Source organism: Spermophilus citellus (assembly GCF_964194105.1).
Source record: "Spermophilus citellus genome assembly, chromosome: 4".
NCBI classification, from domain to species: domain Eukaryota; kingdom Metazoa; phylum Chordata; class Mammalia; order Rodentia; family Sciuridae; genus Spermophilus; species Spermophilus citellus.
In genome coordinates this window covers 21,617,783-21,645,759 of record NC_138185.1, presented here as the reverse complement: position 1 = coordinate 21,645,759, position 27,977 = coordinate 21,617,783, and the positions used below count along the sequence as shown (strand labels likewise).

The following is a 27,977-nucleotide window of genomic DNA, read 5'->3' as shown; positions in this document are numbered from 1 at the left end:
TTATGTTTAATTCAGTACATATACCATCTTTACTATTCATATTTAGTAGTGGCTTACTTTTCGTGCTTTTTTTGCTTACCCACCAAATTTTTAGCCATACTATGCTAACAATGTCTGAGTTTGAATTATACATTTGAATAATACTTTTTCAAAGCACTTTCTATAACATTTTATCTTCATAAAACTCATTTGAAATATAACCTATGCATATTTTAAAAAATTATTTATTTTTTAGTTATAGTTGTACACAATACCTTTATTTTATTTATTTTTATGTCGTGCTGAGGATTGAACCAAGGGCCTTGCCTGTGCTAGGTGAGTGCTCTATCACTGAGCCACAACCCCAGCCCAGAACATTCACATATTTTAATTTTATATGTGAGGAAACAGGTATAGAAGTTAAAAAATTTGTTTAAGCTAAGAAAAATATTAACTGTCAACTTGACAACTGAATAAGAAAACTTTTGTTCTTAAAAAACAAAGTTAATAGTAGAGTTTGGATTAAAACAGGTTTCAATCTTCTAGATGACTGAATTTTCCCTTAGACTTTATCTTCCTACCCATTTCACACATAAATAAAGAATTAACAATCATTTCTAGAGTTATACAGTTAAAACCAGAGAAAAGCATGTTTGTATCATAGGTAGGAAAGTAAATAAAACTTTAAAGCAATGTGACAGAGGCTAAGCTGAAGCAAAGAAAAAAATGGTAAGAAAGCATAAATTTCTCTTTATGTCAAAAGACCACACAATATAATGATAAATCCAGGTATGCTGGGAAAATATTCAAAATATGATTAACAGCAAGAAACAAGGTAAAAATATTAAATGTCATAGTTTTTAAAATTACCTTTTAAGGCTTTCATGGGAAATATGAATTAGTAGAAGAAATTCAAGATTTAACTTGAAAGATGCTTCTGCTGTTAGTAGAATCACACAGAGAAAGAAAAAGATCATTCAAGACTGAGATCAGGCTAGGTTATATTACTTTTTCAAAATGCTGTTGAAGGTTATACTCCACATTAGCCTGTGCTGTCAGTTTCCCCAATGGGGTGTCACCAGTGAACTTTCGAGGTGTTCCAATTTCCTCTTCTGCATCTGCTCCCAAAAAGATCCTCTCATCAAAGTCACCAACAGTTAGAACATATTCTTCATACTCTTTGTTCACTGCTTTGCTGGAAAGAGAATTATTTTAAGCTGCTAGAATAAAACTAAGTTATACAATGGATTATCTAGTCCCCCCCACCCGCCCATGGCCAATGACTGAACTCAGAGCCTTTTCCATGTTAGGCAAGAGCTCTGCCACTGAGCTAAATCCCCAACCTTGATTATCTAATCTTAAGGACAGATTTATCCTTAAGTTCATAGCTTGGGAAAACTAATAACTTCTTGGGTTTTATTAACTTTGCAATAAATTAATTTAAAAAATGTGTGGAAAGAGAATATATACTTAATCTGTAAACCAGTTGAAGCTAAATGAAGCTAGGTAAAGAAAAAAAAAATATCTGGAACTTGGGTTGTGGCTCAGTGGTAGGATGCTTGCCTAGCACGTGAGAGGGGTTTGATCCTCGGCACCACATAAAAATAAAAAATAAGCAAATAAATAAATAAAAGTTATGTCCATCTACTACTAAAAATATTAAAAGAAAAAAAAGAAAAAGAATATCTGATCACTAAAGAAACAGAGACTTTGAAATGTGGTCATTCTGAATTTGCTAACATTGATATGAAAGAATGTAAAATCAGATATGGAAGTCATGGGCTCATTCATGAGGTTCTCGGCAGAGTACAACTGTTTCAAATGTCAATGGTTCTTAAATGTACTTAAAATCAGAAAGGCTTAGTGATACCACCATTCAGTGCTATTAAAACAGAAGGAATTTGATTCTGAAGGTGACCTTGATATATAATGTTTCACTTGACAAATTTTCACAGCTCTGATATCACTGTCAGGCTGTCACATGCCCAACACCATTAGTGCTAGATACCTACCTATTATCAGTAAAACTGGAAAGGTCCAAGAGGCATTCTCCTTTTAAAATCTGTGAAGAAAAAAAAATTTGTACATCATATAATAAAATTAAAGATTTTTAACATTTAAAAAACATAAAATCTCTCTAAATCTTCACAATAATATGCCATACCCACAAAGAGAATTACCAAACATTTCTTTTGGAGCAGTAAGACCTACTAAGTAAGCAAATAAAATGGTTTTTAAAAATTTAAAGTCAAATTTTATCTCTAGCACTGTAAAATAAATAATAAATAGGTAAGTAAATAAGTTTTGAAAATACTTTGAGGTTAATCTATGGCAGTGCTTTCCAAAATGCAGCAACATAAGAATCACTTAGTGGGGGATGGGGCTGTGGCTCAGAGATAGAGCACTCACCTGGCATGCATAAGGCACTGGGTTCGATCCTCAGCACCACATAAAAATAAAATAATGGTATTATGTCCACCTACAACTAAAATGCACATTAAAAAAAAAGAATCACTTAGGGGAAAACCTGTTATAAATGGAGATGGATAGACTTTAATATCTCAGCTAAGGTGGTATTTATGACAAACTCCCTGAGTGATTCTGATGAAAGCTGTCTATTCTTAATCACTGATCATGAGACTGGAAATTAACATTTATTGATGATTAAGTGTTTCAAGTGAGTAGAAGATTCAAAAGAAATACAGGTTCCTCTTGCTGGTGAGAAAGGAAAACTACATTGTTATTAATATTTTCTGTAACCACACTAAAAATTTCTATACATAAGAGTCTGCAAGCTCAGATGCCTTCAAGAATCAGGGTTCAATATAGGTGAATAGAGAGCTGAACACACACTGCCTAACTGAAAAGTGGTGGCCATCATTTAATTTGATGACAGCTAGCCATGTAGAAATTTTAACACAGTATTGACCTAGTTTCTGATTTGCTTTTCATATAAAAGGTCTTAATATTTAAATTAAAAATCGAACAAAATAAAAACAAAATTGTACAAAGGTCAAACAAAACGTGACCCAAGATCAGGAGGCCCAACATCCAAAGAGCATAACAGTTTGGATGATGGTTTCACTTTTGGAATGAAAGGAGGTGCCATAATAATTATGCCAAAACACAGCCAAACACCAGATAGTCCAGACAAACCATAATGTAATGTCATTGTACGTAGGGGCACTAGTGTGCTCCTGTGGAGTCTATTAGACATAATCCCTGGTTCCTTTAAAAGTATACTTTGCTGGTGTATTCAACACAGAGACAAGGGGCCATAACATATGGATGAAAGCTAACGCTAAATGATGAAAGTATATGTGAGGAAGAAGAGCCAGTTAAGGAAGACTTCATGCTTTAAAAAAATGAAAATCTCATTATACACATAAAGTGGAGGACCACAGAGATGTCTTAATTCAAATACCTCAATTTCCTCAAAAACAAATCACAAAGTCTAGCTTGTGATTTTATATGGTGGCTTGATGTTGGAGAAATAAGAAACTGAGATTCTTCCCCAAAGAAGCTAATTTAAAAGTATAAAATTAGCTAAGTTAATAACTAAGTCAAGTTAGTGAAGAAAAATACTCCAGAATGCATATAGGTACGTGGCCTACAGATGGCTCTAAAATATACCAGATTTTCTGTCTATTTACTGGAATTAAAGAGATAGTTGTTACATATTATGCTACTTTGAGTAACAGTGGTTATTCAAATTATGGCAGTAAAATCAGTCAGTTTACTCTGACTTCCTGTATTTTATAAATCTTTTAATCACGCCAACTCTGATAATCTATTCTTCAGAATTTTTTTTTTTTTTAGCAGAATCTGCTAGAGTTGTTCCTGACAGTAGCTTAATTGACAGTACATTTTTCAAAAGCTCAGTCTGTCATATCACACAAGACCAGAAGACAGGGGCTGGGGTTGTAGCTCAGTGGTACAGGGCTTGCCTAGCATGTGTGAGACACTGGGTTCGATCCTCAGCACCACATAAAAGTAAATAAAAGTACTGTGTCCATCTACAACTGAAACTATAAAAAAATAATAATAATAAAAGAAAAAAAAAAGACCAGAGGGCAACTGTGCATCACAGCAAAGACTAAAATGGGGGAATCTTGACCCTGAGTCCTACAAAAGTGAGAACACTTTTTCCTTTGAGGCTGCTGCTGAACCCTAAACATCTTAGTCATTTAATAATAAGTACGGTACCTTCCTATCAAAGAGTTTTGAGATGTATGGTTTAAAGTAGTGCTCCTTTATTCCTTTTGCTTCTACCAAAAGTCCATCATGTAGTTCACATAGTACAGCAATAATGCAGAGAGGCTCTTCAGAAGCCCGGAAATCAGCAGTATGGAAATCAGATGGTAAACCTGGTTTGATGAAGTATGAAGAGAAGCGGGGAAAAGGGGGCAGAAACAGTTAAGTGTTAAAACTCTTTTTCCAAAAAGTAACAATTAGTTTTCAAAAAAGGAAAAGACCTTACCTTTAAAAGATGGATTTAGCAAGTCTCGTCTATTGGGGCACATAATGGCATTGGCAAAAATCAGATCCAAGCAGCACAGAAGTAAATGATAAGAGTTTACTAAATCGTCCCCAATCATACGAAAATTACCTTTATAAGAAAAACAAAAGACAAAAAAAAAAAAAAAAAAAAAAAAACCAGATACCTCTCATGTCAAATATACCAAAGTTCTCACGGAAGAAATATAAAACCACTGTGTCACCTTACCCTTAGTATAAACAAAGAGTGTCCAACAGAAATTAAAGAGATCCTTAACACTGCAAGGAATCCTCCTACAAAGAGAAAAAAAAAAAAAATGTGATTTTTTTTGTGTTTGTTTTTTGTCTGATACTGAGAATCATTTTTTTGAAATAGCATATATACATATATACTAAGGTCAAAATACATGTAAAATTCCACTCACAATATAGAAAAATATATAAAAGTACTACCATGAATTTCCAGTTATGGATACATGGATTTAAAAAGAAATAATAAGTTTTTGCACATGGATACTTTTGGTAAAATGCAGACTTTTGAAAAGGTAAATTTTCCTAACATGTTTTTATAGTAATCTTTACATCAATTACATAAGAATTAAGGGTCTCACCTCTGCTTCCTACTTCGTGGTAACTTTGGTAGCTCTTCATATGGATTTTGAAATATATCTAAAAATATTGGCTCAAATTTTTTAAAAATTACAGTAGACACTTCAAAATTTCTCTCTAGCCTTTCTATACGTTCACGAAATTCTTGTGGCAGATTTGACATGTCCATCCACTTCTTCATTTTACTAAAAAACTGTATTAAACTAAAAATAGAGAAAAAAGGGCAACTTTAAAATTAGTTCATACAATGGATTGAAAACAATTCTATTTATGACTAAGAATTTCTATTTAAAAACCTGAAATTATTAAAAAATAAACAATAAAAACCTTTACTCCCAAGTGCCATGAAATTTGTTTTTAAGGATTACTGTGAAATGTAGATTTAAAAAAAAAATTTTTTTTTAGTTGTAGATGGCCACAATATCTTCAATTTACTTATCTTTATATGGTGCTGAGGCTTGAACCCAGTGCCTCATGCATGCTAAGCAAGCACTCTACCACTGAGCCACAACCCCAGCTCATGGAATGTAGATTTTGAGTTAGTCATCCTAACAGTGTCTTCTATGCAGACAGTGAGAACATCTATCTACTTCTTTTATTCTCTCCAGCAACTAAACAATGCTCTGCATATAAATTACAAAGTAAATGTTAATTAACAGATTGGTAGGTTTACAAAATTAGTTTGAAGATCAAGACTTTTTGCAACTTGGGAGGCTGAGGCAGGCGGATTGCAAGTTTGAAGTTAGCCTCTGTAACTGACTGCGCTAAGCAACTTACTAAGATCCTGTCTTGAAATTAAAAATATAAAAAAGGCCTGGGGATGTGGCTCAGGGGTAAACACTACTGGGGTTCAATCTTCAGTACCAAAAAAAAAAAAAAAAAATATATATATATATATATATATATATATATATATATAAAATCACAAAGCAGTGACTATTACAGGTAAGTAGTAAAATTCAAGTGTTTTGAGTTCTAATGTGTGGTTTCACCCCTGAAATAAAGTAGGTAGATATGTACTCAGAAAATCACTTAATAGATTATTACCCCACCTTCCTGACCTATCCATTTATGGGTACAATCCCTATGTTAGTATAATCTTAGTTTGAAAATGTTTAGTGTCAGCTCAATTGAGTGTCTAGCATTATATATAGAATAATACTTGTAATTTTAAAAATCTAATGGAAGATATCAACAGCTAATTGGCCACAGATATTCAAACTCTGTACATTGCTAAAATCTGAGATCTGAAAGATTCTTACCAATAACAAAATAATTCGTCAAATTACTAAACTTTTTTTGGCTCATAAATTAGTCCCTAAAGACTAATGAGTGAGTGGAGTGAGGGGAAAGGATCCTCAGCATGTGAAGTACTTTTCTTCGAGAAATTTCCCATTAAAAAAAAAAAGTTTGTATTAGTGCATTATAGTTACATATAACAGTGGGTTTCATATATGCATTCATACATAATTTGCTCCAAGTCAATCCCTAGAACTCCACTTTCTCTCCCCTTGTTCCTATTCCTCTACTCTACTTGTCTTCCTTCTATTTACTTATTTATTGTTTTTTAAGTTGGTGCTTTATGGATAAAGGTGGAATTCACCGTGGTATACTCACATTTGTACACAGGACAATTTGGTCAATTTTATTCTGTAGTTATTCCTCTGTTCCTCCTGCCTCCTCGTCAACCCCTTTCTCTACTCCACTGATCTCTTCTATTTTCATGGGATCTCCCAGCCCCTCTTTTTCCTTATTTCACTCTACTTTCCATTTACAAGAGAAAACATTCCACCTTTGACTTTCTGTGGCTGGTTTATTTCACTTAGCATAATATGCTTCAGTTCTGTCCATTTATCAGCAAATGTCATAATTCCATACTTCTTTATGGCTGAGTAAAACTCCATTGTGTGCATATATATTTTCTCTATCCATTCATCTGCTGACGGACACTTGGACGGGTTCCAAAACTTGGTTATCTTAAGTAGTACTGCCTTAAAGATTGATATGTCTGTATCACTCCAGTATTTTGATTTTATTTCTCTTGGATAAATACCAAGAAGTAGGGTCGATGGGTCAGATGATGGTTCTATTCTTAGCTTTTGAGAAATTACCCATATTGCTTTCCAAAGTGCTTGTACTAATTTTCAGTCCCACCAACAATGTATAAGCATACCTTTTTACATACAGTCTCACCAGCATTTATTATTATTATTATTATTATTTGGTAACAGGGATTGAACTCAGAGCTCAAACACTGAGCCACATCCAAGCCTTATTTTGTATTTTAGAGACAGGATCTCACTTAGTCGATTAGTGCCTCACTTTTGCTGAGGCTGGCTTTGAACTCGTGATCCTCCTACCTCAGCCTCCTGAGATGCTGGGATTACAGGCGTCCATCATTTGTATTCTTGATGACTGCCATTCTAACTGGAGTGAGATGAAATCTCAATGTAGTTTTTTTAAAAAAAATTTATAGCTGTGGATGGACCTTTGTTTTATTCATTTATTTACATGTGGTGCTGAGAATCAAATCCAATGCCTCACGCATGCTAGGCAAGCGCTCTACCACTGAACCACAACCCCTGCCCCTCAAAGTAGTTTTGATTTGCATTTTCCCAATGCTAAAAAGGTCAATCATTTTTCCCACTTATTTGTATTTCTGGAGAAATGTCTGTTTAGTTATGAATTATGTTATTTGGGTTTTGGGGGTGTTAAGTTTTGATTATTCTAGATATTTGTATATTCTAGATATTAATCTCCTGTTAGAAGAGTAGCTAGTGAAGACTTTCTCCCATTCTGTAGGCTCTCTTTTCATGTTCTTATTTCCTTTGATGCACAGAAGCTTTTTAATTTGATGGCATCCTACTTATTGATTCTTGATTTTATTTCTTGAGTTTTAGGGGTCTCGTTAAGGAAGTTGGTGCCTGCACCTATATTATGGGAGTGTTGACCCTATATTTTCTTCTAGTAGTTGCAAAGTCTGGTCTAACTATTAGGTCTTTGATCCACTTTGAGTTGACTTTTGTGCAGGGTGAGAGATGGGAATCTAATTTCATTCTTCTACATATGGATATCCACCATTTGTTAAAAAGGCTATCCTTTCTTCAGTGTATATTTTGGTAACTTTGTCAGAGTATCAGATAATTGTACCTATGTGGGTTTGTCTTTGTCATCTATCCCACTGGTCTAATGTTTGTTTTGATGCCACCACCATGTTGTTTTGTTACTATGGCTCTAGTATAATCTGAGATCAGGCATTGTGATGCCTCCAGCATCATTCTTCTTGCTCAGTATTGTTTTGGCTATTCTTGGTCTTTTATTCTTCTATATGAATTTTAGGAACTTTTTTTTCTAGTTCTGTGGAGAATTTCATTGGTATTTTGATGGAGATTGCACTGAATCTGTACATCATTTTTGGTAACAATTATTAATTTTGTCTATTCAAGAACATGAAAGGAGGGTATTTCATCTTCTAAGGTCTTCTTCAAATTTCATTCTTCAGTGTTCTATAGTTTTCATCATAGAAGTGTTTATTGTGTGCATGTACAAATATGTCACAACAAATCCCATCAGTTTGTACAACTATAATGTACCAATAAAAAATGTAGGGGAAAAAGAGAGAAGTCTTTCACCTCCTTGACTAGAATTATTCCCAAGTTTTGTTGTTTTGTAGGTTATTGTGGATGAAAAAGTTTTCCAGATTTCCTAGCATATTTATTACTGATGTATAGAAAACTATTGATATTTTTTTCTCAAGAGAATTAAATCATTATTGATTACACATGATGATACACAAGCTTTGTTCCCATCTATTATTTACCTGGTACTATTATTCAATTTAGATATTGCCGAGGATGTGCCAACAATCATTTTTATAACCAAATAATTCCATGACTGTGCTTGGATGACCCTTTCAATGGTGACCTTCAGAAGGTCACAACAACTACACCAAGGTTTCTTCTTTTTTTATGAAGCAGGGTTTAGGCACGGCGGGTGGCGACCAAAGGAGGCAGATTTAAAAAGACTGCTAAACGAGGCTTTATTTGAGACTCACCCTTGGGTGGAACTGGATCAGACCACAGAGTGGACAGGAGAAGGGTCTGAGGAGAAACTGCCTACACCAAGGTTTCTTAACCTGGAATCGTCCTAAATTAATTCTAACTTACACTGTTGGGGAAGTTTTACCAAGGTGGCTTCAGAGACTAACTTTACTCAGCACATTTAAAAATTTTTTTTTAAGAGAGAGAGAGAATTTTAACATTTATTTTTTAGTTTTCGGCGGACACAACATCTTTGTTTGTATGTGGTGCTGAGGATTGAACCCAGGCAGCACGCATGCCAGGCGAGCGCACTACTGCTTGAGCCACATCCCCAGCCCTCAGCACATTTTTAAAAAGACACATTATTCAGCATCATGATCAGACTATTACATTTAGCAATTAACAGCATGGGTGCAAAAAAAAAAAAGTCTCCATTAAAGTACTTTGTTGGAATGCTTTACCCTTTCCACAGAACAAAACTAAAATAACATTTTATACAATTAATCACAAATACAGTCCTTGAGGTTTTTTACCCACACTCATATGAGTATTGTCTAAACCATGCCTTCTTTGTAGCATCTGGGACCTGCCACCACTGTGCTGAGTTCATAAATCTGTTGTAACTTGTAGCTTCCCTGTCACTTCTCTGGCTCTCCTCTCCTACTAAGCTTTGTTTCCTGGCAGTATTAAAACCTTCTGCCTCCAAAGTTTCCACCCTTCATGGGTCCAAAATTTGATGGCTGATTATTGTAATTGCCAAAATCATCAGAGCTTCTACCACCTCCAAAACTGCTTCCGTCATTACTAAATCCATTGTAGTCTTCCCTGCTGCCACCATATCCACCAACACCACCACGGCTGTCACCAAAGCCACTATGACCACTAAAGTTTCCTCCACTACCAAAATTGTCATTTCCACTAAAACCACCTTCATGACCACCACCAAAGTTTCCAGAACCACTTGACCTCTTTGACTAGATAAAGCCCCAACCATCTCTTGCTTTGACAGGGCTTTCCCCAGTTCACAGTTGTGGCCATTCACAGTATGGTATTTGTGAATGACAATCTTATCTACAGTCATGGTCTTCAAAAGTTACAAAAGCAAAGTCCCCCTTCTTTCCACTGCCTGGTTCAGTCATGATTTCAGTAACTTCAATTTTCCCATACTGTTCAAAATAATCTTGTAGGTGTTATTCTTCAGCATCTTTTTTAATGTTACCAACAAAGATCTTTTTTCACAGTTAAGTGGTCCCTGGTCTTTGAGAATCTTCTCCGGAGACAGCTCCTTTTGGTTCCAAAACTCTTCCATCCTCCTCATGTGGTCTTGCATTCATAGCTGCACCCACTTCCTCCACAGTGGCATAAATAACAAACTCAAAGCCCCTGGAGCACTTGGTGTTTGGGTCTCATTACCGCACAGTCCATGAGTGTTCCCCATTGCTCAAAATGGCTTCATCAGTTGTTTCAAAGCTTAGCCTTCTGATGAATAGCTTACACAGCTGTTCAGGCTCTTTGGGGGACTCCTTTAGACATGACGGCAGTAGGAAGAGAGACTTTAATAATGTTTTCTCAGTGGCATCCACGGGCAGAAAGCACACTATTGATATTTATGTTAATCTTATATCCTACTTCTTTATCAAATGTACCTAACGGACATCTACAGAATATTTCATCAACAACCCAATTCACTTTCTTCTCAGGTATACATGGAATCTTCTCTAAAATAGACCATATTTTAGGACACAAAGCAAGTCTCAGCAAATACAAAAACAAACAGATAATTCCCTGCTTCCTAACAGATCATAATAGAAAGAAATTAGGAATCAATAACAAGATAAAAAACAAACCCTCTTTAAGATGGGGGGCTTTAATATTATATATATATTTTTTTGTGTGTGGTGCTGAGGAATGAACATAGGGCCTTAAGCATTCAAGGCAAGCACTATACCAACTGAGCTATATCCCCAGCCCATAATAATATACTTTTGAACAAAGAATGGGTCATGGGAGAAATTAAAAAGTTCTTAAAAACAAATAAGAATGGAAATACAACATATCAAAATGTCTGGGGCAGTATGAAGGCAGTTATAAGAACAAAATTAATAGCATTGAAGAAGAACAACAACAAAAATCTGAAAGATCTCAAATAATCTAATGTCACATCAAAAGACCCTAGGAAAAAAGAACAAATTAATTCCAAAATCATTAAAAGACGGGAAATAAGATCAGAGCCAAAATTGAAATTGAGAATTAAAAAAAAAAAAAAACAAAGAAGGAATACAGCAAAAAATTGGTTCTTTGAAAAGAAACAAGACTGATAAACCATCACCAAAACTAACCAAAGGAAAGAGAGAGAAAACCCAAATCAGAAAAATTAGAGATATCACTACAAACATTTCTGAAATCCAGAGGACCTTTGGGAACTATTTTGAAAATTTATACTTCAATAAACTTGAAAATCTACAAGATATTGATAAATTTCTAGACACAAATGAACTACCCAAACAGAACCAAGAAGATATAGGAAGCCCAAACAGACCAACATTAAGCAATGAGATCGAAGCAACAATCACAAGGCTTCCAACAAAGAAAAGCCCTGGACCAGATGGATTCTCAGCCATCTTTAAAGGAAAAACTAATGCCATTAGAGGTGGGGGGTATTGGGGATTGAACCTAGAGGGGCTTTATCACTGAGCCATACCTCAAGCCCTTATTTATATTTTATGTAGAGAGGGTCTCACTAAGTTGCTTAGGGCCTTGTTAAGTTGCTGAGATGGGCTTTGAACTTGCAATCCTCTAGTCTCAGCCTCCCAGCTGCTGGGATTACAGGTATATACCACCATGCCTGGCAACTAATGCCAATCTTCCTCAAATTATTCCATGAAATAAAAGAAGGGAACATTTCCAAACACATTCTGTGAAGCCAGTATTGCTCCAATACCAAAATCAGACAGAAACATCAAGGAAAAAAAAAAACTGTACACAAATATCTCCGATGAAGATAGATGCAAAAATCCTTATCATTAGGATGTATATGCAAAAACACTTATTATTATACACCATGATCAAGTGGGTTTCACCCCAAGTTTGCAAGATTGGTTCAACATAAGTGAATCAATAAATGTAATTCTCCATGTAATTAGAATCAGGGACAAGAATCACATGATCACCTCAACAGATGCAGAAAAAGCCTTCGACAAAACCCAGTACCCATTCATGTTAAAAACACTGAATAAACTAGGGATAGAAAGAACTTACTTCAATGTTATTTGGACTATGTATGACAAACCCAAAGGCAACATCATCCTGAATGGACAAAATTGAAAGCATTTCCTCTAAAATCAGGGGAATAAAAGGAGTTCATTCTCACAATTCATATTCAATGTAGTTCTTGACACTCTACCCAGAGCAATCAGGAAAGAGAAGGGAAAAAAATTCCCACTTTTGAGTCTTATCTTTCTCTAGGGTTAGTTTCACTGGAAGTTAGGATGACACATATAACTTGGAATTCTCTATCAGATACATCTGCTTGAGATTTTGAATCTTGGTGGTGCAGAGAAATGAGGAAGTGTAAATTCCTACAGTAGAATCAATAGCAATATTCATTGAGTAGGAGAAAGAACAGTAGCAAGGTACAGGGACAGCACTGCTGGTCATACAAGCTGTGTCTGATAAATGTATTCTGTGATATACTTTTGGCTGTGCAGCCAGCCTCCTTTTGTTCTTAGTCCCTTTTCTAAGCCTGATTGCAATTTGTAAAACAAAACTAAGCAAAGTAGTTTCACAGTTTTGAAAACAATTCTACTCACTGAGATTCTGTAACAAAAAGTATACTACTCCAATAAGGACATGAGAAGATGCCCCACACCATCAGCTATCAGGTAAATTCAAATCAAAACTTCAGTGAGATACTGCTTCACATCTATTAGCATAACTAGAATAAAAAAGAGAGATAATAACAAGTATTGGGAAGGATGTAGAGAAAGTTGAACTCTCACATACTGCTGGTGGCAATGTAGTCTGGTATGGTCACTTTGGAAAACAGCCTGACAGTTTCTCAGAAGATTGAACATACAGTCAGCTTAAGATCCAGCAATTTCACTTCTACATATACACACACAAAAGAAATGAAAACATATATCCACAGAGAAAGTTGTACACAGATGTTTGAAGCAGCACTAGTCATAAAAGTCAAAGGTGTGGGGCTGGGGTTGTAGCTCAATGGCAGCATGTGTGAGGCACTGGGTTTGATTCTCAGCTCCGCATATAAATAAATAAAGGTCTATTGACAACTAAAAAAAATTAAAAAAAAAAAGTCAAAAGGTGGAACTAACCCAAACTTCCATTCATTGATAAAATAGACAAACAAAATGTGCTACATCCATGTAATGAAATATTATTCAGTCATAAAAAAGAATGGAGTACTGCTATCTCTACAACATGGATAAACCTTGAAAATATTATGTTAAGTAAAAGAAGCCAACACAAATGCCACATATTATATGATTCCATTCATATGTAATATCCAGAATAGACAAATCCATAGACAGAGAAGTTAGGTTGATTAAATAGTAAATATGTGACATATGTTCCAACAGTGGCACACTACTGAATTTAATAGGAATTCAAAAGTTAAAAAAGGAAATTATAAAAAAATTAATATTATGAATGTTACAATTAGAATGTATAAAAAAATTTCTGATGAACTAATTTTCATTCCAGTTTTATAATATGAAAAGAATGAATAAAAGTCATCTTGATTTAAATCACGTTACTAAAAAAAAACTTGTGAACAATGTGGATAAATTCCTTCAACTACAAAAATGAGATAAACAAAACTTCTTTATTAAGGTGAAATAAAAATTCATATTGCACAACAGATACTGCTTTTTAATGTAATACTTAATGGCAAATGAAATTTTTTTGTTGTTGTTGTTGTTGTTGTTTTGTGGTGGTACTGGGGATTGAACTCGGGGCACTCGACCACTGAGCCACACCCCCAGCCCTATTTTGTATTTTATTTAGAGACAGGGTCTCACTGAGTTGCTTATCGCCTCGCTTTCGCTAAGGCTGGCTTTGAACTCATGACCCTCCTGCCTCAGCCTCCCAAGCCACTGAGATTACAGGCACTCGCACTTCCCTGGCAGCAAATGTGTTTTATTTTATTTTATTTTTTGTGGTGCTGGGGATTGAACCCAGGGCGTTAGGCATGCGAGGCAAGCACTCTACCAACTGAGTTATATCCCCAGACCCACAAATGAGTTTTTATATGATACTTTTTTCTTTCCAGTGCTGGGGATTGAACCCAGGGTCTTGAGCATGCAATATATGCGCTCTACTATTGAGTTACATCCCTAGCCCGATACTTTTTTTTTTTTTTTAAAGAGAGAGTGAGAGAGGAGGGAGGGGGAGAGAGAGAGAGAGAGAGAGAGAGAGAGAGAGAGAGAGAGAGAGAAAGAGAGAGAGAGAGAGAGAGAATTTTTAATATTTATTTTTTAGTTCTCGGCAGACACAACATCTTTGTTTGTTTGTGGTGCTGAGGATCGAACCCGGACTGCACGCATGCCAGGCGAGTACCACTTGAGCCACATCCCCAGCCCCACTTTTTTTTTTTAAATATATTTTTAGTTGTAGATGGACACAATATTTATTTTTATGTGGTGTTGAGGATCGAACCCAGGGCTCATACCTGCGAGGCAAGCGCTCTGCCACTGAGTTACAGTGGTAGAATCTGCTTTGGTGTTTTCTTTTTTTTTCCCAAACTGAAGCTAATTAAACATAGTTTAAGAGAGAGACATACTAATAAGTATCTGTGTATAGACACATGTAATATAGAATAAATTTGGAGGCCATGCCAGTTAGTAGATATTTCTTTTTTTCCTTCTTTTTTGTACCAGGGATTGAACCCAGGGGAGCTTAACCACTGACCACATTCCCAGTCCTTTCCATTTTTAATTTTGAGACTAGTCTCACTAAGTTGCTTAGGGCTTCCCTATGTTATTGAGGCTAGCCCTGAACTCGTGATCCTCTTGCCTAAACCTCCAGGATCACTGGGATTATAGGCATGTACCACCATGGGCCCAGCTAGTAGGCATATTATTTCTAAGAAGCAATTTAACTTCTTGGTGACTCAATTTTCTCATCTGTAAAATGTGACTTATTTTATGAGATTACTGAGAGGATTAAATGAATAAAAACATGCAAAACACAGCAAATAATAAATGCCTGGAACATTGGTAAAGTACTCAGTAGAAATTTGCTGTTTGGGCATATATGTATCTATAATGTATACTCATTTATTATTTTCCAGTATGAATTGTTAACAATACTTGGTGAGCATTTTCCTATAGCTATAAAAATTTACATAACCATGTAAAAAGTATATTCGTAGTTGAAATTTTGGCCAGCTGCAGTGGCTTGTGCTTATACAGGAGGCTGACTGCAGGTGATTATTTGAGGTAAGGAGTTCAAGACTAGCCTGTGCAATATAGTGAGATCCTGACTCAAAGGAAAAAGCTCAAATTATTAATGAACAAATAGCATTACTTTTGATTACTTTTTGTCTGAATGAACATGTTGCTGTTTATCAACTGCACTTTGGTATTAAGAATATGACACTTTTTTAGCTGGCCACTTTTTTACATGCCAGTAATTCCTGCTACTTGGGAGGATAAGGCAGGAACATAGCAAGTGTGAGGCCAGTCTGGACAACTTAGTGAGATCCTGACTCAAAATAAAAAATAAGGGCTGGGGGGCTGGGATTGTAGCTCAGTGGCAGAGCACTTGCCTGGCATGTGTGAGTCACTGAGTTTAATCCTCAGCACCACATATAAATAAGTAAAAAATAAAGGTACATCAACAGCTAAAAAATATTAAAGAAAAAAAAAGGGGCTAGTAATACAGCTCAGTAGTCCAGATACTAAGAGCAACAATGGGTTCGATCCCCAGAAATGCAAACCACAAAAATTTTAAACTTTTTGGAATTAAATTTGAAAATATCAATTCTACATCTTAAAAAAACGGGTTTCTTCAGAAAGACTTCAAAAATATAAAGTAAAAACTTCAGAACAATACATGTTGTATGAATCATTTATATCTAAAACAACTAAACAACACCCACTAAAATTTGTTGTTGTTTTTTTTTTTTTTTTTTTTTTGCTTTTTGTACATAAAAGAAAAGTGGTTTTGGTGGTTAATTCTGGAGAATGGAAAAAGAAAGAGTTCTTTTTACTTTAAAGTCTTCTGTATTATTTGTTTTTTTCTCCTCCTGTAGTGCTGAGGATTACCTAGGCCTTTTTTAGCACTTTTTTTTTTTTTTTTTTTTTTAGCATGACACTAAATTATATCCCCAGACTATTTAAAACTTTAAAAATTGTTTTTATGTGTTTATGGAAAAATATACATAATAGTGGCATTAAGTACATATAACCATCACATTATCCATCTCCAGAACTCATTTTATTACTGGAATTTTTCTGAGCATGTGTTGCTCTAAATTTTTTAAAGTTATAATTCTTTTTTGCTCAGTTTCCCCAATAATCTATTATTACAAAGATTTTAAAAATTATATGGTCAGTGATGAGAAACACAGACAGAAAAAGATCATATTGTTTTCTACTACAACTGACAGGTTTTGTTTAATTTAAAAAGCTACCTTGACCCTATTGTATCATTCTTAGAAATAGTAAAACACTATGATCCTGAATGCCCCCCTTTTTATTCCCCCAAATCTAGCCAAGTTAGGAGAATAATGAGAACAAGCCTGGACTGGAATGTCCAAATCCATATTATCCTGAATAATACCTGCTTTCTCTTGTACACACCGGAATCTGGGGCACGCTAATGTTATCTATAGAAAGTTGCTTTTTTACAAATTCTCCAAAACAGTTGCACCTTGCAATGCTGATCTTACAAGCAAGCTAATGCAGATGATGTCACTAATTCTGCAGCCTAATAATATAAAATCACTCTCTCGGTGGCAACTGGGGCAGAACTGAGGGCACTGTGGAAAGGATACATGTAAATACTCATCCAGCGGGCTGCTTCAGGACAAAATGCTGTGAGGGACGAGATACTATCTATTTAGTCTACCACCACTGGACCTTCCCTGTATGTATTTCTCCATAAAGTTTTATGCCTCATATGCTGTCTCTGGGTATTTTCTTTGGTCTCAAAGCAACCTATCCCAATATCCTGGTACAAATGGGCTGTGGATGTTAACAATCTTAACAATCTTCATTTTATTTTTATCATCAATGAAAAAATTGGCACCTATTAAAAGTTTTTAAAAAATCATCTTGATTTTTAAATTTTTCATTGCTAGAACCAAAACTGTTCGGAGATTTTGTTTGTTTGTTTTAATTTAGCATGAACTAAAACCAACTTGCCATCCCTGGACAGGACTTTAAGGTTTGCCTCTCTTCTTCCCTGGAGTGTAGAGAGAACAGACAGATAATAATCTCAAATAGTTTTGTACCAGGTCAAAAAAAAAGGAAAAAAAAAAAAGCCCAAACAAACAAAAAACAAAAACCAACCAACCAACAAAAACCAAACAGGAACAGAAATTAGCACTTATCTAAATCTGAATCACTCCATTTCTGTTTCCTGTCAAGGCAAATAGTTCTATGTGGTTGGCACAAGAACAAGTAAGATATAGCTAAGACCTACAGCAATTACTAGTTACAGTAAAAAAACAGGATAACACATTGACCAGATGACCAAAATTAACAAATGGATATGTGCATTCCATCAGATGTGATATCCTGAAGACATAAAATTGCTTGTGTAGTATTCAATCTTGGAATGTATAATTTGCATGTAATCATAAGAAAACATCAGATAAATCCAAATGAGGAACAATCTATGAAAGAGAGAGTAGAGAACAAGGGATGTGGCTCAGAGGTAGAAAGTTTGTCTAACATGTGCAAAGCCCTAGGTTTGATCCTCAGCACTGCAAAACAAAACAAAATAAACAAACAAAAAAGGGTTGTAGATTTTATTCCTCAAAATGTCAGTGTCATAAAAGACAAAGGGTGTGGAACTGTTCCTGACTAAAGGGGAATAAGTAGACATGACAAGTGAATGCAATATTAGATCTTAGATTGGACACTGGGTCAAAAAAAACAAATTCTATAAAGAATATTATCAGATAATGAGAAAAGCCAGAATAGAGATGGCATATTGGATAAAATGAATGTTAGTGTTCACTTTCTTTTTTTTAAGTGTTAACTTTCTTGATGTTGATAATTATACCATAGTTTACTAAGAAATACCATTGAAGCATTTAGAAGTAAAGGGATATATAATGTGTGCTACTTACTGTGAAATGGTTGAGGAAAAAATATTATTTAAAGGAGAAAGAACTATATATTTAAATAGAGAGAAAGATCAAATGAAAAAGCAAACAAGGTAAAATGTTAATGACAGGTAAAACTGGGTCAAGGGTATATGGGTATTCTTTGTATTTTTCTTATTTTTGCAACTTTTCTATAAGCTTAAAATTATTTACAAGTTAAAAAAAAATTAATAGACTGGCTGGGATTGTGGCTCAGTGGTAGAGCACTTGCCTTAGCATGTGTGAGGCACTGGGTTCGATTCTCAGCACCACACATAAATAAATAAAATAAAGGTCCATCAACAACTAATAAAAATATTTTTTAAAAATTAATTGAAAAATTATACCTAGGGCTGGGGCTGTAGCTCAGTGGTAGAGCACTTGCCTTGCATGAGTGAGACCCTGGGTTTGATCCCCAGCACCATATAAAAATAAGCAAATAAAGATATTGTGTCCATCTACAATTAAAAAAATATATTTAAAAAAAAGAAAAATTATACCTAAAAACAACTTAGCACAGAAGTCCTTGGTTGAAAAAGTTAGAATTTAAAGAGAGGAAGAATCTGAGACTTGGGAAAGAATATCTATGTAATAACAAAGTTAGAACTGATGAAATCAAATGACTTAAAATAAAGAAATTAAGTTCTAAAGTTAAATTTAGGACTTATAAAACAACATTTAAAAAATCAAAATGCCTTACCTTAATTTAGCTGAACGTAGTATTCTGGTAAGTGAAACACAGTTTCCTTCCATTATACCCTTCCCAACTGTGGGAATGATGCTTTTGCGGCATGCAACATATAATGAACATGCCAACCAATGCATAACTTCTCCCTGGCAGGCAAAAGACAAATAGCAAACTGGATATGTTAAAATGCTCGAGTTTCAGAACCAGAAGAGATTTTAGAATTAATTACCTGGTCTAAATCCTCTTCTATAGCTAGAAGGCCAAAGAAATGAAGATATCTGCCCATCAAACTAAGTCACCCTAATGAATATAAAACTCCTTCCTTAGTCCTGTGTTTTAACAACTATACCATGCTAAATCAGTACTAATTTCAAAATAGATCTCTTCTCTCCAATCTAGTATTATAGAGAGTTCTTTTAAATTAAATTTCTCAGAATTAACTTTCTCAATTTTAAAATACCACTCATGGTATTTGTGATGATGGAGTTCCTTTCTATCATTTTAGCTTTATCTATTTTTAAAACCAGATTTAGAGAGAAAAGAAAGAGTAGGATGTTGGTGAGTCACAGATAAAAAATTAATACCCATCTTGTGCAATATAAGGAGACTGTCATTTTTGTAAGGGAAAAGTTAGGGGCATTATTTACCTCCAAACACATTATCTTTAAAATATGTCTTTCCATCTTGATATCTCAATTTACAAAGCTACAAAAAAGGTGATACCTGGAAATTCAACACTTAATTTTCTGCTTTAGACTTGAAATATTTCCAAGCTTGACTCATTTTATGATTTTACTGTAAAAATATAGGTGACATTTAAGGATTAAGAATCACAGCTGGCTGGGCTGGGGTTGTGGCTCAGCAGTAGAGTGCTTGCCTAGCACGTGCGAGGCCCTTGGTTTGAACCTCAGTGCCACATAAAAATAACTAAAAATAAAGGTATTGTGTCCAACTACAACTAAAAAATAAAATGTTAAAAAAAAAAAAAAAAAGAATTACAGCTGGGTACAGTGGACTACTCCTGTAATCCCAGCAGCCTGTGAGGCTGAGGCAGGAGGATTGTGAATTCAAAGGCAGCCTCAGCAAAAGCAATTCAATAAGACTCTGTTTCTAAATAAAATTCAATATAGGGCTGGAGATGTGGCTCAGTGGTCAAGTGCCCCTGAGTTCAATCCCCCGCATCCCCCCCAAAAAAAAGAATTACAAACTAGGTGCAGTGGCACATGACTATAATCCAAGGTATTCACAAGTCTGAGGCAGAAGAATCACAAATTTGAGGACTCCAGCAATTTAGCATGACCCTGTCTAAAAATAAAAAAATTTTTAAAAAGAGATGGGGGGGCGGTGCTGGGTTGTGGCTCAGTGGTAGAGCACTTGCCTAGCATGTGTGAGGCACTGGGTTTGATTCCCAGCACTGCATATAAATAAATTGATAAAATAAAGGTCCATCAGCAACTTAAAAAAAAAAAGAGCAAGAGAGAGATGGGGAGGGGGGTGTAGCTCAGTGCTTGCATACCATGCAAAAGGCCCTGGGTTTAACCCCAAGTGCCAGTGGCCCCCAACACAAACACAAACCCACACACGCAAGTAAAATCACAGATAATAATCTCTTAGCACATGATATTGCTCTTATTCGCTGTTCTACAAATCCTATTTAAGAGACTCTAGAAAAATTAAAAGATAAAAAAAAATTGTCACAATAACCTAAAGGGGATAGATAGAAATGGGTGGTCATCAATAAAGCTAAAACCCAGTATTTCTAACATGTAGTGGGAAATGAGGATCAAGACATTAAGAGCTGCAAGCAACACATTATGAGTGGCTCCAGAGCCCAGTGAGATAATTCCCAAAATCTGAGCCGATAGCAAGCACAATGCAAAGTTTTGGGTCCATCAAGGCAAGAGAGTTGGTGCAATTCTATTGGAGGGTGCATTCTACATTCCTTATAAGGGTACAAGTTTGTCAATAACCTAGGGACTTTTACTGCACTAAGCCTAAAGGGGGAGTGTTCTGTCCCAGTTACATTGTTTCCTGCTTTTGCATTATCTGTTCTAGGTAATGTTAGCTACTGTAAGCCTCAATGAATAAATGTCAGTAAGAAGAGCTGCTATAAAAACCACAGCCTGTTAGTTCTTAAAACTGCTAAAGTTCCCATTTTATTCTACCACAATCCTCAGAGGGGTTTTATTTGCTCAAAGCACTGATAAGCCAGGTAAATTTATCCTTGAATTGATGAATTGTTTGGGAATAATACCCTATTACAGAGCTTTTGGATACAGGTTACTATATGAAATCTCTAGTAAGGTAGAGAAAATAGAATGGGAATTATTTCGATTTTTCCTAAAAAAATTAAAAAATTAACTGTATTGTTTATTCTAGTTTCTAGCCCTTGACCCTAGAACTTAGAAATACAAAGATGGTGTTTGAACTCGGAGAATTCCAAGTCTACAGCTAAAAAGAATGACAGAAACTATCATCTACAATTGGTGATATAGTACAGAAGCAGCATGGAAGATAAAGTGTTGTGAAAAAATATAGTGTAGTAGCTGGCTTTGACTGGAGATCGGGGAAGGTTTCATAGAAGATTTAAAATTGCTAAGTATAAATCACCAAAAATGGGAAGTGAGGTTCAAAATGGAAGAGGATTGTTGGGTAAACTAAAAAGGGATAGGGACTGGGGAGAGGGTTCTTAGGAAGCAGTAGAGAGATATGAAAATATCTATTCCAAGTGTCTTTCATCAAAAACTGAAAGGAAAAAAAAAGGATGAAAAATTAAACACTGGGTAGAATAAACACTTGCAAACTCTCAACTCACACATCTATGTTTTCCAAAGCAAACATTTGAGGCATATTGATCAATTCTACCTAACCAGAAATTTAAATTTTCAATCTCCCCCTGGGGTTATGGATAAGGAGAAAGGTTCCAGGAAAAGTCAAACGCATGCAGAACTACACAAAGGAGAACGAGTTTGTCACATTCAGAATCTGAAGCTGATGTCTAGTTGAGCTCCTTTGGCCACAGTGTGCACTCAATAAATGCTTATTCAATGAGAGATCAAATGAAGCCCTGGGTTATCACAAATGCTTTCTCAGGCTTTCAAAAAACCAATGTTTTCAACTGAGACTCCATTAATTCATAATCACCTTTATTTTCTTATTCTTCCCTCAGTTTTGCAATCATGCCACTCAGATGCAGATCACTGTACTTTTTCCAATCTAATAAGTAATACCCTGGAGATAGGAGTCTCTCACAGGTAGTTTTCCCCTCATACACAGTCATACACATAGTCAACTCTATATTTCCAACTCTATGCTTTTGGACCCAGTTATTTCACTGAGTGTTGAGTCAGAGGAACATCCTGTGTGTGAGTCCAACCCTCTTGGCTCATGAAAGCCTTTGAACATGAGGCCATTGGAGCAATATGCTGAAATACAGTCTTGCCTCAGTAATTCCCTTTGGAGGAATTGGTTCCAAAGAATGCCAAAATTTGGGGATGCTTAAGTCCCAGATATAAAATGGCACAGTGTTTGTATATAACCTATGATCAGCCTCCTGTAGACTTTAAATCATCTGTAGATTATTTACAATATGTAATAAAACGTAAATGTTATATAAATATTCATACTGTATTGTTTACAGAATGACAAAAGTCTGACCATGCTTAATACAGATGCAAAATTTTCCCCCAATATTTTTATCTGCTGAGCAGACGACGATGGAGGCTCATTGTACAATTCTCTCTGTACTAAGCTTATGCTTTTCTGGGTTTCTATATAGAACGACCCTGGGTAACAATCTTCTAAGCCTCAATATTACCAGCTGGAAAACAGGTATAATACTCCCTGCCCTGCCACACTGTCAGGCTGCTGGCAAGAGGAGATACAAGAATGTTGGGGAAACCTAACACCGACAGCAGTTGCTTTACTCAGAGGCACTATGCTAAGCACCAGGCTCAGGCTCCGACGGAGGAGTGGGGACAGCTCTGCGTGCATTCTGGCTACAGCAACTGCTCCTCAGCGCCGGGGTACGATCGGCGGCCCAGGCCCGCACCCTGTGAGGCAGGAGGCTGGGAGTCTAAATGGCTCGGCCTCCGAGTGCGGGTCCGTCGCCAACCGCGTGACCCTGGGCACGCAGCTTAGCCTCTCGGGGCTCCCCTTCCCTCTACTGCGGAACAGGAATCAATGAGCGTGTTCGAAAAGAACCGAGGTGACAAATTGGAAGCGAACTGGGCACGCTGTCATTTTAGCTTTCGCAACACGTTTGCTGTGTCGACTTAACGGCAGTGCCACGACCCCTGGCTCTTGGTAGGGCGCAGGGAGTCCGGTCTGCAAACTTGGAGTCCGGGGACCCCGAGTGGCGCGGGACCTCTGACAAGCCGCAGCTTCTCTGGGCTTCAGTTTCCCGCCTCAAAACAAAATGGGAGGGCTGGCCGAGCTGCACCACCCTCCCGCGCCGCTCCTCGCCGCGGAGCCGATCTGCGACCCCCGGGGTGGGGCACTCCCACCACCCCACCGGCTGGGGGTAGGGGCGGGACGGGGGTGGGGCCTGGCGAGGGTCGGGGCGCCCACCTGCCACCGCTCACCTCTAGGCTGTAGTTGCCTCGGATGGCGGTGAAGTCGTCCAGGGCTTCGGCCGCGCTCCCCTCGTCCAGGTTCAGCTCCTGGCACAGGGCCTGCAGCGCCTCCCCGGCCGCGGCGACCACCGCGGCCCCGTCGGCCTGGGGCTCCTCCTCGAACATCCCCGCGACCCCTGCGGGGCGCGCCCGGCCCCCAGCTCCTTTCTCCCTCCCGGGCTCACTACCCACAACCACCCGCGACAAAGCGCGCGAAAATCTTCCATTCATAGCTGCGTCCCTTAGCAGTCTGCCTCCGCTTATCGCCTCGAAAAAAGTCCGTTGGTCCTTCAGAGCAGCCAGGCGCCCTCCTCCGGAAACGTGATAAGAAGACAGACTTCGGACCCTGAGAAGACCTGGCTTTGGCCCTGGGCGGGCGCGGGAGTCCACCGGGAGGGGCGAGGGAGCGGGAGCGGAGGGATCCGCGCCTCGCGCGGGGCCCGCTGGGAGTTGTAGTCCGTCCCACGCAGGAGTCTGGGGCACCGCCCTGTCCTGGGGCGCTTTGATTTTAGGCAGGACAGGGTTAGCGGCCTGTTGGAGGTGGCTCACGTCTTCCCGGTGAAACGTCGTCTCTATCCCCGCCAGCTTCTGGGCCCTGGGTTTGTCACTGCCCCGGGCGTCAAACCTATCCTGACTGAACCTTACCCCTTAAGTTAGGGATGGGGGCGGAAGCAGCAGAAAGTGTTCCCTTGCTGGGCACCGCGACGCTCGCCAGTAATACCACCCAGCGACCTGGGAGGCTGAGAAAAGAGGATCGCAAGTTGGAGGCCAGCTTCAGCAATTTAACGAGAACCTCTCTCAAAAAACAAACAGGTCTGGGGATGTAGTCGGTGCCTGTGTTTAATCCTTACAGAAGGAAAAAAGAATTACCCCTTGACGCGGTAGTGCCTTGTCGGCGTCTCCCCAAGGTCCCCAGCACCGAGAATGGACTGCTGAATGTATGAAATGAATGGCAAGACAAGGATATTAGGGGACACCTCGCCAACCCAACTTATTAAGTACCAAATTTTGAGTTGCAAATATTTCAACGACACAGGAACATTAAAATAGGTTGGAAATCACAATCGTAATCTGTGGTGTATATAAGAACAAAAATACAGATGGTCCCATAAGTAGGGCACTGGGACAATATGGTATCTTTTTACATGTATATGCTTGCCCTATAAATAAGTCATTGGGCACATCTTACATAATTATACAAAGAAGTGATTTTCATGACCTGCTCAACAGTTATTTTTGGTAGAAGGATCAAAACACTTCAAAGGTTTGCATTACATTTTTTTTAAAGAGAGAGAGAGAGGGGGGGGAATTTTTTTAATATTTATTTTTTAGTTATTGGCGGACACAACATCTTTGTTTGTATGTGGTGCTGAGGATCGAACCCCGGCCGCACGCATGCCAGGCGAGCTCGCTAACGCTTGAGCCACATCCCCAGCCCCTGCATTACATTTTTGACACTATTTTGTCGGTTTCTCACATTTTGGGTCGTTTTGACATCATGGTCAGGCAGTGCACTACACATTACCATGCAGTTATACATTGTCCCAGTATTCTACTTAGAGGACAGCTATTTTCTACCATAGATAATTGGAAATGCAGTGTATTCCTTGAAATAAAATGACAACCTATCTAGGCTTGGGAGGCTGAGGCAGGAGGATTGCAAATTCAAAGCCAGCCTCAGGAACCACAAGGCGCTAAGCAACTCAGACACTGTCTCTAAAATACAAAATAGGGGAAGTGGCTTAGTGATTGAGTGCCCATGAGTTCAATCCCGGGTACCCCCGCCACTCAACAAAAAAGACAAACCTAGTTCTAGAAAAGATTTTCATGAATGCATTTCTTATATGTTTCTTATAATACTTTGTTCTGTTAAACATTTAATAGAAGTAACTTTCTCAGTGAAGTTTATATAATTTTCATAATGAATTAAAAAAATATTTTTTAAACCTTCCACACTGATTCACCTACACTTGTCTTGAGAGAGTAGACCTCTAGAAACATAATTTGAAGTTAGCATAAGCGGCATATTTGCTCAATTTAAGTTTTTACAGGTGTTCCACATCTGGGAACAATGTGTTAACCATCAAGTGGAAGCTGGGGGAGGAAAGGGGCTCTTTCTCAGCTGCCTGGATCCTGGGAACTAATCCAATTAATAAGTTTCAGGTGTAGGAATGACCTGAGCATTGGCCTGAAGCCACAAATGTGTTTTTAAAAGATTAATCAGAGCCAATCATTCCTTCACTCAGAATCCTTTAATCCCTCTTATTAATATTCAGACTCTTTTCCAATGCCTATAAGGCTGATGTGATCTGGCCCCACCTCACCTAGTGCAACCCCTCTCCTCACTCCCACTCTGGGCCTAGGCATATATAAGGTTCATACTCACAATTTTGTTTTTAACCTAAAAAAAAAGGTCAATCTGCCAACCTAGTTCTTGCTTCAAGGCCTTTCTCACATACTGACCAAACTGTGTGTCCATGCTCTTTGCCAGATCTTTGTGTGGCTTGCCCTCATCATTCAAGTCTAACTAAATATCACCTCCTCAGGCCATCCAGGAGTACTGCAACCAAAATAGCTGACCCTTCCCTGGCAACACCCATTTCATTTCTCCAGAGCACCTTCTCCCTATCTGGAATTATCTTGTTTATTGACTGGCTCTTCCTACTAAAATGAGGTAAGTGAGTGAAGGACCTTCTATTTGCCTTGACTATTCTGGAGTTTAGATTAGGCCAGGCACATGGTTGACACTGGGTACTTATCATGGTGTGTTTGAAAAATTACAAAATGCCCCTTGGTGCTTGGATAAGGGAAGGAAGGAGTCACTGGAGAGGAAAACGGGACAGGGCGCCCCACTAAAACCTGGGTATTGTCCTCAAGGCAGTAGGTTTTAACACAGGTTGGTGTGGATGATCATCAGACAGTATTCCGGACAGTTCCCTTTGGCTGGAGTCTGACGGCATGGATTGGATAGGATAAGAAATAGAGGTTTGGAGATGGTAGGGGGGTTCCAGTACAGGAAGGAGCCATCCTGCACAGAGGTTTCTGGCCTGAAATCTAAGGGAGCACTGCTACAAAATAGAATCTCCTCAATAATAGGTTTCTACCTGCATCAAGTGGATAAAAGATGATCCTCTTAACTAGGATGGAAGAACAAGCAGAGGAACAGGGCAGTTATGGAGCCGTTGAGTTTAGGATGCTTGCAAGAAGATCAAGTGCTGTCAGGTCCCAGAAGGTAGCTCCTTTCCTCCTGGAAATGTTTCAATTTTATAACCTCTACACACAGAGAGGATGGGGCTTGGGAACCAAATGAGCAAAAACTCCATTTCCCCAAAAAAATTCAAACTCAAACTGCAACATCCATGTGGTACTTCCAACTCTGCTTCCTTCTAGAAGGTACTGCTACACCTGACATCAGGGCCATTTTGTTTTTCTCTAGAGGGGATGTTGACACAAGGATCTGCACTGAGACTGTCCCATGAATTTTTACTTAAGAGCACTGAGGAGGTCTATCTCGGGTGCTAAGGGTTCCGTAACAGAAGTGATTGTCCCTCCTTCTAACTTCTTTACTGCAAATGAAGAAATGTTAGAATTAGTGGAGGTGAAATGGATGAAGGTCCTCCTATGGTGGGTTCATCTGTTTTCTAATTAACCTACTGTGCTTATTTAAGAGAACCTCCAGCTTAGCACAGAGCTCTAGGAGTTGGGGCACATGGACACAAAAGTCTGGAAATATTTAGATGATACCTGAAGCTAAGCCATACCCCAGAGAACATACTGGCATGAGAAGAAACTCAAGTGGAAGCCTTGGGAATGCCAACATTTAAGGGGTGGTGGGATTTAAGGAGTGAAGGAAAAAGATTAGCCAGAGAAGTATTAAAACAAGAAGCAGTATCTCAGAGGAAAGAAGTACTGTATGCATAGGGTCCAATGCTGCAGGGAATTCGGATAGCACAAGGAATTCACAGAAGATAGCATATGCAGTTGTTCCTAGGTGTTTGGTGGCCTTTGTCAAAGCAGTTTTTTATAGTGCAGTGGGAGTAGAAGATAGATTACTGTGACTGAGGAACTAATATGAGAAAAGTCAGAAATTTGAAATAGAAAGTAAAAATTTCTCTCTAAGAAGTTTTATGTAGACGGGCACGGTGGTGCACACCTGTAATCCCAGCATCGGGGGAGGCAAAGGCAGGAGGATCACAAGTTCAAAGCCAGCCTCAGCA

General features: G+C 37.7%; 1 protein-coding gene and 1 pseudogene across 2 annotated transcripts in view; both read right to left on the bottom strand.

The window, feature by feature from the left end:
* RBL1 (RB transcriptional corepressor like 1) overlaps window positions 1-23,985 on the bottom strand; it is a 61,177-nt gene extending 37,192 nt beyond the window's left edge. The window contains exons 1-8 of the mRNA XM_081292494.1: window positions 23,731-23,985; window positions 19,160-19,293; window positions 5,088-5,288; window positions 4,706-4,770; window positions 4,460-4,588; window positions 4,186-4,346; window positions 1,992-2,041; window positions 988-1,174 (exon numbers count right to left, since the gene is read on the bottom strand). Coding sequence (XP_081148620.1) covers window positions 988-1,174; window positions 1,992-2,041; window positions 4,186-4,346; window positions 4,460-4,588; window positions 4,706-4,770; window positions 5,088-5,288; window positions 19,160-19,293; window positions 23,731-23,886 — 1,083 coding nt within the window. The 5' untranslated portion in view covers window positions 23,887-23,985. The remainder of the gene's footprint in view (window positions 1-987; window positions 1,175-1,991; window positions 2,042-4,185; window positions 4,347-4,459; window positions 4,589-4,705; window positions 4,771-5,087; window positions 5,289-19,159; window positions 19,294-23,730) is intronic.
* On the bottom strand, window positions 9,812-12,339 carry LOC308647319 (heterogeneous nuclear ribonucleoprotein A1-like 2; annotated as a pseudogene). Its single transcript has 2 exons — window positions 12,336-12,339; window positions 9,812-10,530 (listed from the first exon to the last, which is right to left on the bottom strand). The product of its transcript is annotated as a heterogeneous nuclear ribonucleoprotein A1-like 2 (transcript).
* Window positions 23,986-27,977: the final 3,992 nt, after the last annotated feature.